General features: G+C 37.1%; 3 protein-coding genes across 5 annotated transcripts; 1 reads left to right on the forward strand and 2 right to left on the reverse strand.

Moving 5' to 3' along the window:
• Positions 1-1,389: 1,389 nt before the first annotated feature.
• On the reverse strand, positions 1,390-5,347 carry LOC112172118 (E3 ubiquitin-protein ligase At1g63170). The gene is made up of 5 exons (XM_024309308.2): positions 5,187-5,347; positions 3,683-4,536; positions 2,752-2,877; positions 2,388-2,655; positions 1,390-1,990 (listed from the first exon to the last, which is right to left on the reverse strand). Exons 2-5 carry the CDS (start codon positions 4,339-4,341, stop codon positions 1,751-1,753), a joined length of 1,293 nt encoding a protein of 430 aa, XP_024165076.1. The 5' UTR covers positions 4,342-4,536; positions 5,187-5,347; the 3' UTR covers positions 1,390-1,750.
• Positions 5,348-7,988: 2,641 nt separating this feature from the next.
• On the forward strand, positions 7,989-10,756 carry LOC112173782 (serine/threonine protein phosphatase 2A 57 kDa regulatory subunit B' kappa isoform). Its single transcript, XM_024311463.2, has 2 exons — positions 7,989-9,741; positions 10,072-10,756. Exons 1-2 carry the CDS (start codon positions 8,527-8,529, stop codon positions 10,426-10,428), a joined length of 1,572 nt encoding a protein of 523 aa, XP_024167231.1. The 5' UTR covers positions 7,989-8,526; the 3' UTR covers positions 10,429-10,756.
• Positions 10,757-11,256: 500 nt separating this feature from the next.
• On the reverse strand, positions 11,257-16,024 carry LOC112173352 (cyclin-A2-2). Of its 3 annotated transcripts, none has more exons than XM_040509269.1 (12): positions 15,769-16,024; positions 14,894-15,218; positions 14,401-14,662; positions 13,874-14,007; positions 13,530-13,622; positions 13,155-13,288; positions 12,747-12,822; positions 12,497-12,573; positions 12,382-12,415; positions 12,137-12,286; positions 11,915-12,049; positions 11,257-11,713 (listed from the first exon to the last, which is right to left on the reverse strand). In XM_040509269.1, exons 2-12 carry the CDS (start codon positions 15,167-15,169, stop codon positions 11,660-11,662), a joined length of 1,425 nt encoding a protein of 474 aa, XP_040365203.1. In that variant the 5' UTR covers positions 15,170-15,218; positions 15,769-16,024; the 3' UTR covers positions 11,257-11,659. The 3 variants fall into 3 exon arrangements, with proteins under 3 accessions (XP_040365203.1, XP_040365204.1, XP_024166732.1); XM_040509270.1 differs by having other exon boundaries at positions 13,530-13,580; positions 15,712-16,024; XM_024310964.2 differs by having other exon boundaries at positions 15,712-16,024.
• Between the last annotated feature and the right edge of the window lie 928 nt (positions 16,025-16,952).

Raw genomic sequence — 16,952 nt, forward strand, 5'->3', positions numbered from 1 at the left:
AACAAAGCCAAAATAAAGTAGCAAGCCATTATGAGACATGAAGATTATTACGTTCGTTTTCGTGCTTAATTCTCACTCATTCCTAATTTAAACTGAGGGTGTGTAAAACACTGTACAAACTGGTCAAAAATGACCTGTAAATATGGTTCGATCAAGGCTTTTTAACTTTAAAAATTGAAAGCCGGTTCAATATCAAACCAAACCATTTATAAATTGGGTTGATTTGGTTTCTCTTTTGCTTAAACCGCGGAACCCGAACCCATTGGTATGTTTGAAATATGATAAGAATTTTTTTTTAATTCATATATATATATGATTCATTTGTCTAATTGTTTTAAGTAAGTTCTAAATATCCAATTATAACTTTATTATCAAATAATATACTACCGTATCGAATCCAATGCCCAAAGGCCTAGAAGTTTAATATATAATCGCTACGGATCTCATATCACATATCTCATTCTCTAACCTTTAATACTACCATATTAAGCTAGTATTTATAACTAAGCCATCAAATAAGTCAATCACTTTGAATCTATTCTAGATTTTGGTTTTTGAATATTGGTTTTAGATTTGATTATTGTATTTTAAATTTAAATTATGCTTATTTAATATAATTTTAATTATTTAGATTGAATTTTACTAGAATTTTTTTTTTCTTTCATAAATAGTATGTTAATATAATATAGGTTAAAACCGCCTAACCGACCGAACCAAACTATTTTTAATTGGATTGAATTGGATCGGGTTAAGCTTATTTTTTTTAATAACCGGTCGTCCAAAATGCTTAAACCGCTCACTTTAGTACAGAGATGGTTTAAAGTCAAAACCAATCTAACCCAATCTGTGATCTTCAAATATCAAACTAAAACTAACTAACTGATAGGCCACAGTTTAGTATAGAGATGGTTTAAAATCAAAACCGATCTAACCCAATCTGTGAATCTTCAAATATCAAACTAAAACTAACTAACCGATAGGCTACATTTTAGTATAGAGATGGTTTAAAATCAAAACCGATCTAACCCAATCTATGAATCTTCAAATATCAAACTAAAACTAACTAACCGATAGGCCACAGTTTATTTTCTTATTTTCATGCTTCCTTGGATATTATAAATAGTACTAAAAATATGAACCATTAATTGAACGCATCAGTTCACAACAATTAAACTAAAACTAACTAACTGACAGGCCACAGTTTATTTACTTATTTTCATGCTTCCTTGGATATTATAAATTTAGTACTAAAAATATGAACTATTTGAATGCATCAGTTCACAACAATTAACTCCGAACAAGTATAAGAAGAAAAATTATTTTTGTATCAGGAAAAAGTGATCGAGGTCCTTGTATGGTATCAACTTTGATTTTATCTGTTAATGAGAGGAGACGAAAAGAGAAGGTAAATATAAACAAAAATCCATATATTATTATCTCTAACAATAATCTCTAACAATTCTGGAACAACCCTGAATCTGATCTTTACATGCATGTGTTGTTGCAATGCAAAAGTAACTTTTAATTACACCATCAACAAACTAGAGCACCATATACCCATTTAACACTGTCAAAGCCTCACGAAAAGGCAATTGCCTGTGCATGATGTCTCTACCAAGTTGCCTCCGACCCAAGATAAAAGATAAAAGACTGGAATGGTTGAAAACTCGGACAATCAGCCATCCATCTCGAAAGAGAATTCTTGCATAGATATACTCCCAAGTCACAGAGGTGAATAGACGTTCACTGCCTAAAACACAGTGTTGACCTCAGCCACTTCATTGCCCACCCTGCTATCACTCCGTTGCTGACTGCCATTGATCGAGGAGAGAGAACCTAAAAGGCTCTCACCAACCTCACTCTTGCAAAGAGGACAAGACGCATTGATCTTCAACCACTTATCCACACAATCCTTGTGGAAAAAATGAGAACATGGCAACTCTCTCAGCTCGTCATTGTTTGCATACTTTGCCAAGCAGATGCAACAAACCTGTTCAATTTTACAATACTATTAGTAATGTCAAGTACATAATAACTAGACTAAGACTCAATAAAAAAAGAAAAGAAAGAAACACTTCTGTTATGCAATCATATAAAGGAACTGCTGAAGAGTTTTCACAAGCATACCAGAGGAACAGATTTTGGGAAAAATGTAGCATCAAAACACCCTCTACCTAAGTTTGTGAGTGGAGTACCAGATGAAGCAGGTCTCAAATGGTTGTGGTATAAATTAAAGAAGTATCTACCTACTCCAAGTGTCTGTTAAGCATATAGTTTCTTTTGTCTTATTAGGCATTCCCCGATGCATTCCTTACTCATTCAGTCATTCGTCACTAGACAGGCATAGGTCCTAAATTTATTATGCAAGTTTGTAAGATCATACATACCGCATCCTCTCCAGAAATCACCCGCTCCTTCTCAGTTCCTGCAGCCACAACACCTTCACTGTTATCACCATTTCTGTTTTTCTTCAACTTGAATTTGTATGTTGGGAGAGCATTAATTGATTCAGGCGTTGCTCCTCGTGCCTGTGTCAGATCTTCTCGAAACCCAAGAACTGATATTATACAGGGAAGACAGCAGCAGATTGTTGCACATAAAATGAAAGGCATGGCGTATCCGATACAGCTAAATGTCAGAAATACTATACATAACCTGCATAGAGAAAAGCTGTTATGACTTCCCCACCTTTGAAAACGTCGAAAATTTGGGGGGTGTTTACATTGAAATAATCAGATTGACCAAAAATACCTGTACTGGTTAGGTGCATCATTCGCAGATGAGTGTCCTCCAAATATCCAAACATTGCCAACCACGAACCAAACCGCAAAGAAACAATCCAACGCCATCTTGAAGTATTCCACAAGTACTTTGAGTCTGTTAAGCAAAACAGATCTAAATTGTCAGTTACTCTTTACCTTCCCTATTAAACTTGCAACACCAGTGACCTTCTTGATATGGAAAACCTAGCATGTTATATATACACTTCTCATGAACAAACAATTTCAACACGTAGAGAACCTCATAATGAAAAAACAAGAAACCTTTGGAAAGAAAAAGCACTCAAAAATACTGCCGGCACCTGCAACTCCAGAAACAAATGCACTCAAAATAAACCATCTTCCCATTAACCTTTTATAAGTAATATGCACCAACTGTTGGTCTCTTACAAGACTGCGAAGGGACGATGAAAAACAAATGCAAGCCTTTGCAGTGAACAGCACACACCTTCAAAGATGACCAGAGTGTGTGCACCTTAAGGAGGTTCAATGACACTCTTTTTGTGTAGAAAAGGGATTGAATAGATAAGTTTCTTGATCTCAAGTGCAGAGGGCTAGTATGTGCATAACAATCCAACAGAATCACTAAAGCAAGCACATTGGTACACTTCAGAGACTTCTAAACCATAGTTGATGTAATATACTTTTGTGCACCGCCAAAATTACAGCCTTAGATTCTAGCGTATAGGAAAACCAAATATGCAGAGTCCATAGTATAATATACATGGAGCTTCACTCTGCGTTTGGAATACAAGGGAAAGAAAATTAAAAAATTAAAAAGGAGCCTGCTCTTAGTCATCACGCAACTTATGAAGAGAATCCCAAGATGGAAAATATATGTCAAACGAGAAAAGTATGTAGCATTTCATGAAAGCATAATGCCCCCAAAACAAGTAACTCACCTTCTGCTTAGTACTGCCGAACCTTGATTGCTTCTATGGGTTGCAGTGGCAGTCTGAAGATCTTCTCCTTCTGAAGCCCTAGATAGAGAGAGTGAAAATGGTCTTGCTGATAGCTGAGAATTCTGACGAGCTTGAACAGAATCTTGTTCTGAGACCTGGTTGCGATGACGATAGCGCCAATAAAGAAGAGGAAGAGTAGCAACACATCCAGATGCATAACCAACAATCCATGCAAACAATGGAGTGCGTGGATGTTCATTCCTTGATAAAGACAAAACGACAATAGATGCAACGATTTGGCTCACAGTAAGAACCAGTTCAATAGATATCCATATTCCAGAATTCAACGGACTTCTGCGGCGACGAGTCTCTCCTCTCCTTGCCACTGAAGTGTTTCTAGAGTTTGATCCATTAGAAGAAAAGATTGAAGGTTGGGATACGGGTGCCCGTGGACTAGTTGAAGGTCTGTCTTGCTGTGTGGCATTTAGGCCATTTAAAGATGTACCATGAGGCAAGCTAGATGAGGAGGCATGCTCACTCCCAGCTATGTCAATAATGTGCTCGTTGCTTGCAATATTTTCTGGTCGAGATTGCTCCATTAACAACGGGGTCGTGTAAGTTTGACTTTCAAGTTGAAGCTTCAATGAGCCAACATCCATCTAAGTCCGCCAACGCAAAGGGACGGTAAAGAAAGCATAGAACTGACTGCAGAAGAAGAAGAAGAACTGGCCTTTATGTTCCTCTTCTAAGCGTGCCAACAAAATTTCACTGTTGTCCTAAAAACCTATCAAGTCGAATCAACCAACATGAATCACGCCGTACCAAGAGAGGTAGATAACTTAACAATTTCCATCCTGCTTGAAAGAAAAATCAATCATATCAGACTCATATCAATCACATACTCATAAGTTCCAATAGGAAAAAGTATAAAGCAGAGATGTAAAGGGTAAAGAACAATGTCTGGACTTGTATTACTGAACCGGTGAAAACAACAATCCTCCGATCAAGAACTTGGTTAAAACAACAAATAGTCATATCAAGCACAGCTAAGCAATAAATCATATAGCTCATCAAACCAAAACCCCAATTTGCACATCTGGTAATTTGAACACTCTACATCCATCTCCACGGTGCAAGCTTTGAAACACTTACTCTGGAGTTTCTGGGCAGCAAAATCAGTTCACCCTTTTTTTTCTTTACAATCAAAAACCCAACAAATTCCCAATATCTCAGTTCAGCCGTCGATAAATACCATATGTTATAATGATAATACCAATAAAAATATAAAAACCCAAAATTCAAACGCGCATAGATTAAACAATCCCTCCCACACTCAAAGAATCCAAAACAAGGCAAACCCAGTTTCAGATTTCATCCCCTAAACCCAGAGACCCCATCTTTTAAGCAATAAATTAATCGTTTCCAATCGGCATATACATATACGTCTATAAATATATCTAGAGAGAGAGAGAGAGAGAGAGAGCAGGGGAAAGAGAGACAGTACCAGATTGAAGCACAGACGAAGGTCAAGTACCAGATTGATTTGATTTGATGATGAGTGATTTCTTTTTTCTCTCAAGATTTTTTGGGTGGGGTTTTGTTGGAGGGAGAGGAATTGGAGTCAGCTTTGCACCCTTCTTGAGGTAAAGAATTTTCCTTTTTATTTATTATTATTATTATTTTATTTTATAATTAGAGCCTTTTATCTCTTCAGGAATTTTTAGGCCCTTTGGGCTTTTTTGGCAAATATCAGAAGGCTTCGATTTCCGTGAGAGCTTCTTTTTTGCAAATATCAGTTTGGCCCCTCGACTCTATTGAGTGTCACACCTGCCCTCCTCGGGGGTTGTCGGCAATTACTAAACCCCGCCTCCAAGGTCCTTCTCCTCCTTGAAGCTTTTACTTGCTGCCATCTTGAGCGAAATGTCAAAGGAGCATTGTATACGGAAACAACACCATACATATGACCCATGCATAACAACATTAATTTCATACACACATTATTATTTTATTTGATCTTGGTTTGGTGAGATTAATTAGGTGCAGCTAAAATATATGAAATACTATCGAATAATCGATATTATTATTTAAAAGAATACTACTTTAAAGACATATTTCGAGCAAGCCTATAAACACGAATCTCGTTACAACTTACCAACTCGATCACAACCAATGTAATATTTTCAACTGGCGTGGCAATGGTCTCATTATTGGTAATTATCTTGAGGAGGCTGGGAATTTACCCTCAGTTATTTGTTAGTTCCTCTATAAGTGATTCACAGCAGTATTTTATTGTACATGAACAACCTGTTGGTGCAGTACACCTTCTAGTTTGTTCTAGATTAGCTCTAGCATTAAGTCATTTGTGGCTTGTGTCTGCTCCCAAGATTTTTCGGGATGTCATTCTAAACGATTGTAATCGTTAAAGTTTCAATGAATTCACTTTTCAAAAAAAAAAATGTAATATTTTCAACTTGGGATTGAATTCATTCAAGTTGAACACTTAAATATAAGTCTAAAAAACTATTGAACCTCGTATTTTGTCTCTTAACTCGTGATACTAGTAAACCTAAACTTTATCCTTGAACGATAAAACTCAAAATGATAAGTTGTGATTCGTTACTTCACATCAACGCGAACTAGGATTCGCAAGTGAACCACGCATCAAAATCAAAATGAATGTGAAACTAAAATGACAATGTGAGATAAATAATAAGATCAATTCTCCCACAAATAAATTTTAGTACCCTAGACTCACAAAATCATATACTTGTTTATTTGTGCATTTTAATTTTGATTCAAGGGAGTTCATATTTGTTTGTTTCAATGTACGTAGTTACTAATTAGTATACACTAAATTTACAACTTAATGGGTGAATTTGTTTTATTTAAATTTATTCTTGAGAAATTATACACACACATTGCTAAATACTTATTACACATCTTATTTTCAATACACCACTTATAAAAAGGAAATTATCATCCTAAGCTTTACTAAAAACACTACCCATACTTCCTAAACTACTCTCAAATTTTTCATCCTCCAACTTCTCTATCAAAGAAGAAGAAAAATCAAGTATCCAAACTCAAAAACTGCCACCTTAGCAGTCCCCTCATTCTTAAAACAACTTGCAAGATCTAATAAGACAACTTCAGACCAGAAAAAAAAAAAAAAAAAAAAAAGACAACTTGCAATCTTGCATATGTGTTCACTCATTCAATCAAAATTGCTTGGAGTCAAAATTCCCAATGTTTTGCTAGGGAGGGAACAAATAAGGGTAAGAAAATTAAACGCGTGAAGAATTTGAATAAAGACATGAAATTGAAATTTAGAAATTGTTCCTTTACATAATCTTTCTATGCTATATAGTCCCACATTTGTTTGAACTTCTAGGTCCACGAGTGAGAGGTTTTGGTATATATTTGCAACTGCATTTGAATTTTTCATTTTTGCTTATTCAGATCTTTTATCTTCTCTGTTATAATGAAAATATGATGATTCCATTAATTAAGAACCAAAACAACTTGCATATGAATTTGTTGCCGGGTTGTGGTAGAGAAGAAAACACCTCCAGCGCTCCCTGTTTCTTACCTTAGTTCTCATATTGATTGATGTCCTAGACCCTAAACCCTAAAGCATGATTTTCTTAAAAATTAAACATGTGTAAATAGTATTTTGAGATGTGCAAATGACATTACTTTTTATTTTTCTCTAATTTCGTGAGTGTGTCAATTCCGAACGAACATACATCTCATAAAAAGCAAGGATAATTGATAAATTTGATGAATGAAAATTGTCAATCCCATAATATCTCCAACCCAAATTCTTCAAATTTTCGCCAACAAAAAGCAAACAACTTAAGTTTTTTAAAGATCTTTGATCTTTTACACATCACCAATCTCTATTATATCACAAAGCATTTACACGTCACCAATCTCTATTATATCACAAAGCATTTCAAAATCCCACCTATTTTTTTTTTTTTTATCAAACACATTGTGATCTACAAATTGAACACTTTGCCTGTCAAAAGAGCACAAAGGAATCTACCATTCTATCTTACGTGGTACCTTTCCATCAATCTAATCACCCAGCTCACACAAAATGGCAAAACCCATTTTCACCGACCAAATAATAATGGGGATAAATAATATCATGTCAAAAAAAAAAAAAATTACACCCAATTTGTCTTCATTGACACCACTGTCCTAAAGAAACACCCTGCATTGTCCGATAAACCGCCACCATTTTCTCGTCCACCGTGGATCCCAAACACAGAGAGGGAAAAAAAAAAAAACAGTAAAAAACCAAAGATGGGTCAATTTCATTTCTCTTTCATGGAGATCACCCTGCACAACCCATAATAACAAAACAATAAAGACTCTCCTTAGATCTCCATCTCTGAAATTCTGTCTCTTTTTTGTTTGCCTCTCTCAGTTGCAAAATCTCCTTCATGCCTTTCAGATTCAAACCTTTGCAATAATCCCTGTATGAAATAACCCACCTTCTCTCTCTCTCTCTCTCTCTCTCTCTCCCCCCACATGTACATTTATATCTCCTCTTCCTCTCCCTTTCCAAATTTATTGAGAAGTTTCATGTTTGATTGGTGAGCTAGGCATATCTTTGGTTGTTTTTATTCATCAAAATCTAGGTGTTTTCTCAAGATCTGAAATTTCATCAATGCCCTTGTTAATTTCGAATCTTCACCTCTCCATCACTTGCAAAATCTCCCACATTGCTTGTGTGTTTTTTGGCCCAGATCTAGGTTAGGGTTTCGCAACAATTCATATGGGTTTGATCTGAAAGCCTTCCATCTTTGGTTTGATATTTCAAGAATTCCTCCACAATGCTGAAGCAATTCCTGAGCAGACTCCCCCGGAAAGCCGTTAAAGGCGACTCCGGCGACCGGCCCGAGTCGCCGCGCACCAGCACGCCCAGGTCCAGCTCCCGGACCGGCCCGTCGGGCCTGAGCGGCGGCGGGACGGGGACGCCTCGATCCAATGGTAATGGTGGTGGTAGTAATAACAACAATTCGGGCCAGGCCCAGCAGCGGCCCAGCGGCCCAAAACGCATGTCCTCGGCGGTGTTCCCGGCGAGCGTGGTGGCCGGAATCGAGCCCTTGGTGCCCTTCAAGGACGTGCCGGGTTCCGAAAAGATGAACCTCTTCGTGAGCAAGGTGAGTCTTTGCTGTGTCACATTTGATTTCACAGACCCAACTAAGAATTCGATTGAGAAAGATGTGAAAAGACAGACATTGCTTGAACTTGTGGAATTTGTGTCATCTGCCTCCATGAAATTTAGTGAGCCTGCTATTCTGGCCACCTGTAGAATGTGCGCTATTAACTTGTTTAGAGTTTTCCCGCCTAATTATCGATCGAATTCGGGTGGTGGAGAGAACGAGGATGATGAGCCAACCTTTGATCCTGCCTGGCCACATTTGCAAATTGTGTATGAATTGCTGCTCAAGTTTGTTACTTCTTCGTGTTTGGATGCCAAAGTCGCAAAGAAGTATATAGACCATGCCTTTATTTTGAGATTGCTCGAGTTGTTTGATTCCGAGGACCCTCGGGAGAGGGACTGCTTGAAGACCATTCTGCATAGGATTTATGGCAAGTTCATGGTTCATAGGCCGTTTATTCGCAAGTCGATCAACAACATATTTTACAAGTTTTTGTTTGAGACTGAGAGACATAATGGGATTGCCGAGCTTCTGGAGATATTTGGGAGTATCATTAGTGGGTTTGCATTGCCGTTGAAAGAGGAGCACAGGATATTCTTGTGGAGGGTTTTGATTCCCCTGCATAAGCCAAAGAATCTGGGGTCTTATTTTCAGCAGTTGTCATACTGTGTCACGCAGTTTATAGAGAAGGAGCCCAAGTTGGCAAGTGTTGTTATAAAGGGTTTGTTGAAATACTGGCCGATAACAAGTAGTCAGAAAGAGGTGATGTTCTTGGGTGAGTTGGAAGAGATTTTGGAGGCAGTTAACATGGTGGAATTTCAAAAGGTTATGGTCCCTTTGTTCTGCCGGATCGCATCCTGCATTAACAGTTTCCACTTCCAGGTAATTTTTCCCTTCAACCTGTCTACAATAGTATAATGTTATGTTTGTTTCTCCTTCGATGGAATATATGCTCAATTAGAGTTTGCACTTACTAGTTATATAATCTTTCGGAATCTAATACAGTTTGTTAAGGAATTTATGATCGCTTCATGTGTTTGTGGAACTTTAAAGGATTATGAGGATTGTGTTCACATCAAGTAGAACTTTAATGTCGGTAACAAGTAGAGCAGGACTAATGCCAAAAAGTCAGCATTTTGGAATGCTTCAAACTTGGTCAAAGCTTATTCCCTTGAAAAGAATTTTCAGTTTATGTATTCTTAATTGTTACAGGTGTCTGAAAGAGCGCTCTTCTTTTGGAACAATGACCACATTGTCAACTTAATTGCACATAATCGTCAAGTCATTCTGCCCATCATTTTACCAGCCTTGGAGAAGAATGCCAATAACCACTGGAACCAAGCAGTACTCAACTTAACTCTTAATGTTAGAAAGATGTTTGTGGAGATGGATGATCAGCTCTTCCTCTCCATCCATGCCCAATATATGGAAGAAGAAGCAAAGCAAAGCTCGGAAGCTAAGAAGCGGAAGGAAGCATGGGAACGGTTAGAGAATGCAGCTAGTCTCCAGCCGGTAACTGGAAATACTGCTGTTTTGGTAACTCGTCTGGCAACTTCAATTGCCTGCTGAAATTGACTTATGAACTGATATGACATCCCCAAGCGTTCTTTTTCCCTCAATATCCTCTCGTTTATTGGTGGCGGTGGGAGAATCAGAAGAAATGTATGGAAATGGCTGTAGTTTGGGGTGGGATTTTGTTTTTGTGATGGTCCTTTGACAGCCAGTTGTAACCTTGTTTCCACTGTAATCCCCAGAAAGGTTCTGGGCAGGGTCATGCAGTGACATTCCACAGTTTTCTGTACTAATAGCTTAATTGGCTGATCCCTTTTTGCCCTCTGTAACCTTGTATCTTTTTCCGATGCTCAGATATGATCAGCTATTTCTTTCTCGGATCAAATTATACATCCATTATAGACAAGGCTACACTAAATTTATTTCATCGGGCGCATCCTAGAGGGACTCGAAATTGAGACTTCTCCCCTAAATTCAAGCTTTATTTGATGTTTGATAGCTTTATCTGAAAAAGAAATGGAGAAGTATCTGTAAATACTTTTTTCTTAATTCTCAAAAATTTAAAAATTTGGGGGATAAAAAAAATAAAAATAAAACACTTTCGCCTTGATTATATTTCTCCAACCCGAACATAAAAATTGAAAGTTGTGATTTTTTCTGTTGAGTAAGAAAAGTATAACACTCTTAACGGAAAACAAAAATTTGATGGAGGAAATGGTATAGGGGTCGATGAAGAACTATGGCCATTAAAAAAGTTTCTTTGAAACAGTGGCCAAGGAGCAAGGACAGAGGTCCTTGAAGAGATGTGTCAATGTCATCCAAGATAGAATGCCATTAATAGGCTACACTAAGGGAAAACCAAGCTAAATAGAACCAGATTGGAAATGATGGAGAATTTTCGTCTTTATTCTTCTTCTTTTTTCATACATGTAGGTTTTGAGTACAATAACAATGAAGGAGCTACATTTCTTGTTGCAATTTTGCAACCCAGCGCGCATATTGCTCTTAGAACTTCCCATGTGCTGAGATGAGAAGTTTTAGTAAATTATTATGCCGAAAGGCACATACATAATTAGGTCTGTCCTGAACTCTAAACAATGATGTTACAAACAGAGATCTGGAAGCACCAGAATGAGAAATCTAACAACAAAGGACGGACAGAAAGTTAGATGGAAAGTCAATGCAACTTTCAGTTTGGAGTTCTGAATTGCCCTCAAAGTACCGGACTGTTAAATATACTGCCTTCGAGCCCTCAGGCCTTAAAGAATAGTCAGCAAATTGTTGATCTTCAGAAGAGTGAACCAACCTTTTGTGCAGAGATCAAGGTAGCCACAGATTTGAACTGCCAAGTGAAGAACTAAATCAGAATCCTAAATCTCAGTGATGAAAAAGTAACCATTACTTTTTAACATTTAAGTACTGTTTTTGTCTATATTTTGTGAAGCACGAAAGGACCGTCAGATTTTCTGAGCTGAAATGAAATGTAACGTATTCTACCCAAAGTTGGTCACTTGGAAACAAATTATGATATATAAAGTCATACCTTCTGGTGTCTATACTTCTCACGTATGGCATTTAGGCAACAGCCTTTGGTGTTCAATTGCAAATCTTCAAGTGCAATAACTGAAGTGTGGAGCTCTGATGTTTTGTAAGAGGTATAATGTTCTAAAGTCGGGTTCTGCCAGAAATAAACATGAACATTTTTCTCAGACAGTTTTGAATTCAAATAAAGAGGAAAACCTTGAATACAAGGAGAAAAACAGACCCATGGATGGTCTGACTGATTAAGTGTCCATCTGGCAAGGAGCACAGCAGAGGCAGCGATGACGGAAGGTAGGAACTTCAAGAAGCCATATTCAACAATAGTTAACTCTGCTAAATAATTTGCCAAGAACTCCAGTTCAACACAAGGAACCTGCATATAAGTTTAATTAAAAAGCAACCATTTTCCTGTATGGCAATTATTTTATTACAATGTAAAATGGGGACAACAAATACAATTTAGAATACCTTATAACAAGCTTGTGCCGCTTGAACAAACCTCCTGAAACCCAAAAATTGGTTTACAAATCCATCTGAGATGGCTTTTTGTGAACAATATGGATAAAATGTGGTGATGCATTACCTAAGAAATGTTTTCGTGGTTGGAACAGATAACTGGAAGTGCAAGAAATTTAGTACTTCACTCTCCATTTCTAATACCTGCAAGAATTAAATAGGAGCTTCACATATCAGTATATCTTAGTACTGATATCATTAGAAAGGAGGAATATTCAAGCATGACTTTGGGGATGCCCATGTGAACTATAGAACTAGAATTTAATTTGAAGCAACCTAGAGCTGCATAATTGCATGTCATGTAGCCAAGAGCATACCTCTTCTCTTGAGTAAGTATTGTCCGTGATGAGACAAAATTCTTCCACTCGTGGTGCAACAATTTCTTCATACTTCCTTCAAGTCATAACAAGAAACACACCTTAGGTGTCAGAATGAGGCCATATTAAGAATTTAGATATAATGACAGTATGATGAAGTGCATTCAAGCTATTAAATATATATATACACCTCAAACAATATAATGCTACAATATTCAGACAATATTCTTATTGCTCCTTATTTGACACATGTACACACACCACATGCATGACTTCGTCAAATAGCCTAAGTAAACATATATTAATACAAAGAATTTTTTATTTTTTTTAATGAAAGAAAACCTAAAATTTATCTATGTAACTACTACTACTACTACAGTCCACCTATTCACCAATTATAGCACTTACGAGGCAATTAACATGCAAGTGACTCCAAGCAGCTGGAGCCTTTGCTTTTCAACAAAGTTCTGTGAGAGAAAGCGATCAATGAGATTCACAGTGAGGTAAAGTGTATCAGGAACCAGCTTATATTCTTCAGAAACCTGAAAGAGACGCAAGTTATTAACAGCAAAGCATATCTGAACTCAAATATGTATCATAATAGTAAATGAAGTTTCTTGACCAGGATAAAATCCCTTTTGAATCAGGTAAGCAACAAGCCTAAGGGAAAAGACTTGGTCTCTATTCAGTAAGAGGAGTTTATTAGGGGTGCCTTCAAGCAAGTGGAAGCCATATCATAGCAATTTAATACCAATTTGGATAAGAGCATGTAAGGGTACTGACCTCCACAAGCCAATCGATCAAAATTCCTCGCATGCTTGGAGTGATATCTTGCTGCAAGTTTTCCATATAATTAGTTGATGGTCTTCGCTCTATCTGAGGAAGTAGAATTTCGCTAAAAGTCAGATTCAGTTATGTTTATGAAGGACAGAATGTTAGTATCTGAGAGGTCCTTTTTCTTTCCCCATCGCATTAGAAGCTGGATATTATGTCATATTGAAATCAGATATTGCATATTTGAAAACCTTGTGTTTGTCTCATACCTCAATACAAATAATAATTGAATTTGCAAGAATCTTATTACATTTAAATAACTTCATTCTATAGTAAATGACTGCAACACAAACCTCTGTAAGCCGTATATTACTGTATATATCAGGGGCATACAAGCTGCATGCTAGAGGATCTTTAAAGTTTGCGTCAATGTCCACGATGTCCAAGTCATTTGAGGATCCCAATCTCTCGCAGACCATATATTCTTCTGCATATTCCAATCAAAACATCATCATAATTTGCTAATATGAACGTAAAAACAGAAGTCAGTAAACTAGAGATTATTACTGCAATGGAGCAGTAATATTCCTTGTTTAACAAAGGACATTTCAGTGTTGCCAAACTCTTTACCAGCTGGCTGACTCAATTTTCACGTCTCCTTTAAAACAAATTCTTAACTATGTAACTGAGATTCAACAATAACAAGGTCAAGTTTTTCAGTATGAAGTCTCAGGGCAAAAGGCATGTATAGGTTTTATTAGCCATCCATGGCCTAGGAAGTATCCCTCTTATAAAGTAGAGGCATGCAGAATGGCTAGTGTAAGTTGGTAAGTTTACAATGACACAGCATATACTGTTGCACTCTAATAAACAAATCTACCTTTGTTTTGAGGCCTCTGAAGTTCAGGAGATTTAATAGAATGCTGTATTAGGTCTGCTCCTCCATGTTGTCTCAAGGCATGACACATGCTCTGGGGTAATGGCTCTTCTTTCACTTGCAACTTTTCTGGTGGTTCAGCCACCCTTATTTTGGATAATTCCTCAGCTAACTTTGCTTTTATGTCATCCTGAGCCATTGGAAAATCTTCGGCAACACTTGGATTTGAGGCTACCTTCACCTTCTTTGCAGGCCCTCTTCTCGCCTGCTTGCCAGGTTATCAGCAGCAATACCAATAAACCATGATCGAGTCAGCTGAAGGTTGATGTATGTTGGTTTGATAGGATAGGAAAATAATGAGCATATCTGATGCTGTGTATGCTTAAATAATGTTTACAGTCATTAATTAAACTTATCCGATCGATGTTTATATACATGACATTCACTGACAATTTAAACTTGCATATACATTAGGAACTGAAATCTCTGTACGTACCTGAAGTTGAGATGCATCATCAGTCGAGTCAACATTTGAATTCGTTACATCCTTAAGCACTGCCCTTCTTTTGTGCTGCAAGCCGATGGTGGAAACTAGAGAAGCTGATGCCCCATGTTTGGAAATTGCAGGAAGAGCTCGCTTCTGGCCTTGGCCTTGTTTAACAAGAGATTTTGAGGAGGCAAGGCCCTCTGCTGATGTGGCAAAGGCTTTAGCCCGTGCTCGTGTGATTCGAACAGTAGGCTCTTCAACTCTGGCAGCATTTGTATTCTTCATCTCTGGCAGCACTTAGGCCTCTCGCCTTGTAGACTGAATTAATATATTCCTGCGAGTTTTTGAATGAGTCAAATTATAGTGTAGTGTAATTCAATGCAAACAAGCATAACAAATCAGATACTTGTAATCTCATTATCATTGCCAATCCAACCATTTCCTGATCTTTCTTCTATATACTCTGTTCTGTTTTCCTTTTCACAAAAATCGATCATGATCGATGACTCTTCGACAAAACGATCGATCTCATTCCATAACCAAACAAGACTTGCTTTTAGCTCACCACTGCACTACAACACCCTAATCAGTCGATTGCTGCTGCTGTTTAATTTTTTTTATTCTAAAAAAAAAAAAAATTAGATGAGACTTCATATATACCCGGTTCTGAGCCCATGATTTTAATTTCTCTGACACATCTTCTTTACCAAACCAAGCTGAAAATTTTACTTTACCAAACCAGAAAAAGGAAGAACCTCCTAAAATCCAACCCAAAAAAAAAAAAAAAAAAACCCTAATTTCTCCACCAATCTCACCCCAAAACGTACCTAAAGCATTAGACAAATTTCAAAACAGCCAGCCAGCCTCCAGATCTACGTACGCACCCCGCAAAACGCCGCCGTTTGGGTCAGAATCCGGCGAGGACAAGGCTCGAACACGTGGACTGCATATATGTGAACGAATGATATTTGCGTCTCTGCGTTTGGCCGTGAATAGTATCGGAGCTGAGGTGCTTATAGAGTCGGGTCGGAGCTCCGACAATGCCTGTGACGGTCCGAATGGCTCGGTCGGAGCTACAAGGCTCAGCCTCGGAGACCGAGAAAATGTGTGGAAATGAAGGAGTGAGGGAGTGAGTGTGTGTGTGTGTGTTTGATATAAGGGGGAGAGAGAGACAGAGAGGAGCGTGAGCGGGACAGCTTACAGTTTGAAACTTGAAAATTCCATAATTTTTTTTTTTTTTTTTGTGGCAATTTTATATTTTCTAAAGAATGGAAAGAAAAACAAAGCAATATATTTCTGTCTTTTCTGTTTATAGTCTTGGAATTATTACTGGTTTTCCTTGTTTAACTCATGTGATTCATATGAATGATTTGATTATGTGAATGTGAATGTTACTTTTGCACATAATCATCCCTCTTGCATCATTAATCTAGACATAAATATTGTCTTAATAGATATCGTTATGTCGGTTTAATTTCAATCACTTCACCAATTAATTTTTAGATTTTTAAAATTTTACAAATTGCTAGTGTAAAAGGGTTTTTTTTTAATTGAAACTCGAGAGCTAAAAATGTTTGAATTTTCATAAACTGATATGCGCGGTTTACAAAAAAACGCAAATGTTCGGCGATCCACGCGTTTATGACTTGAAAATTGGCTTGAATCTAAATACAATGTGTTTGGTAAGTATGATCTTGAAAAAACGCATCCACCTAACAATATATTTCGTAAAAGTATTTCTTCAAGTGCTAAAATCTTTCAAATTTATAAAACAACCTAATACACAAGGTTTATAGATGAATCGTACACATACTTGAAAGTTAATGAATTGAATACATCGTAGTGGGTATGTAATCTTGAGAAATACACCTTAACCTTATGAATAGATTCTGTAATCCAAAAAACTTAAAACTCATCAGTCCACTTAAATTTGATTCCTTGAACTCTTATTTTCATTTTCTTTTTTCCTCAGTGTTTCTCCCATCCCTTGAATCATGGATTTCCATGTTACTACATTATCTTCATTCTCATTATGGTCATAATTTAAGCATGATAATGTGAAATGGGT

This window comes from Rosa chinensis, chromosome 6 (assembly GCF_002994745.2).
Source record: "Rosa chinensis cultivar Old Blush chromosome 6, RchiOBHm-V2, whole genome shotgun sequence".
Lineage (NCBI taxonomy): Eukaryota > Viridiplantae > Streptophyta > Magnoliopsida > Rosales > Rosaceae > Rosa > Rosa chinensis.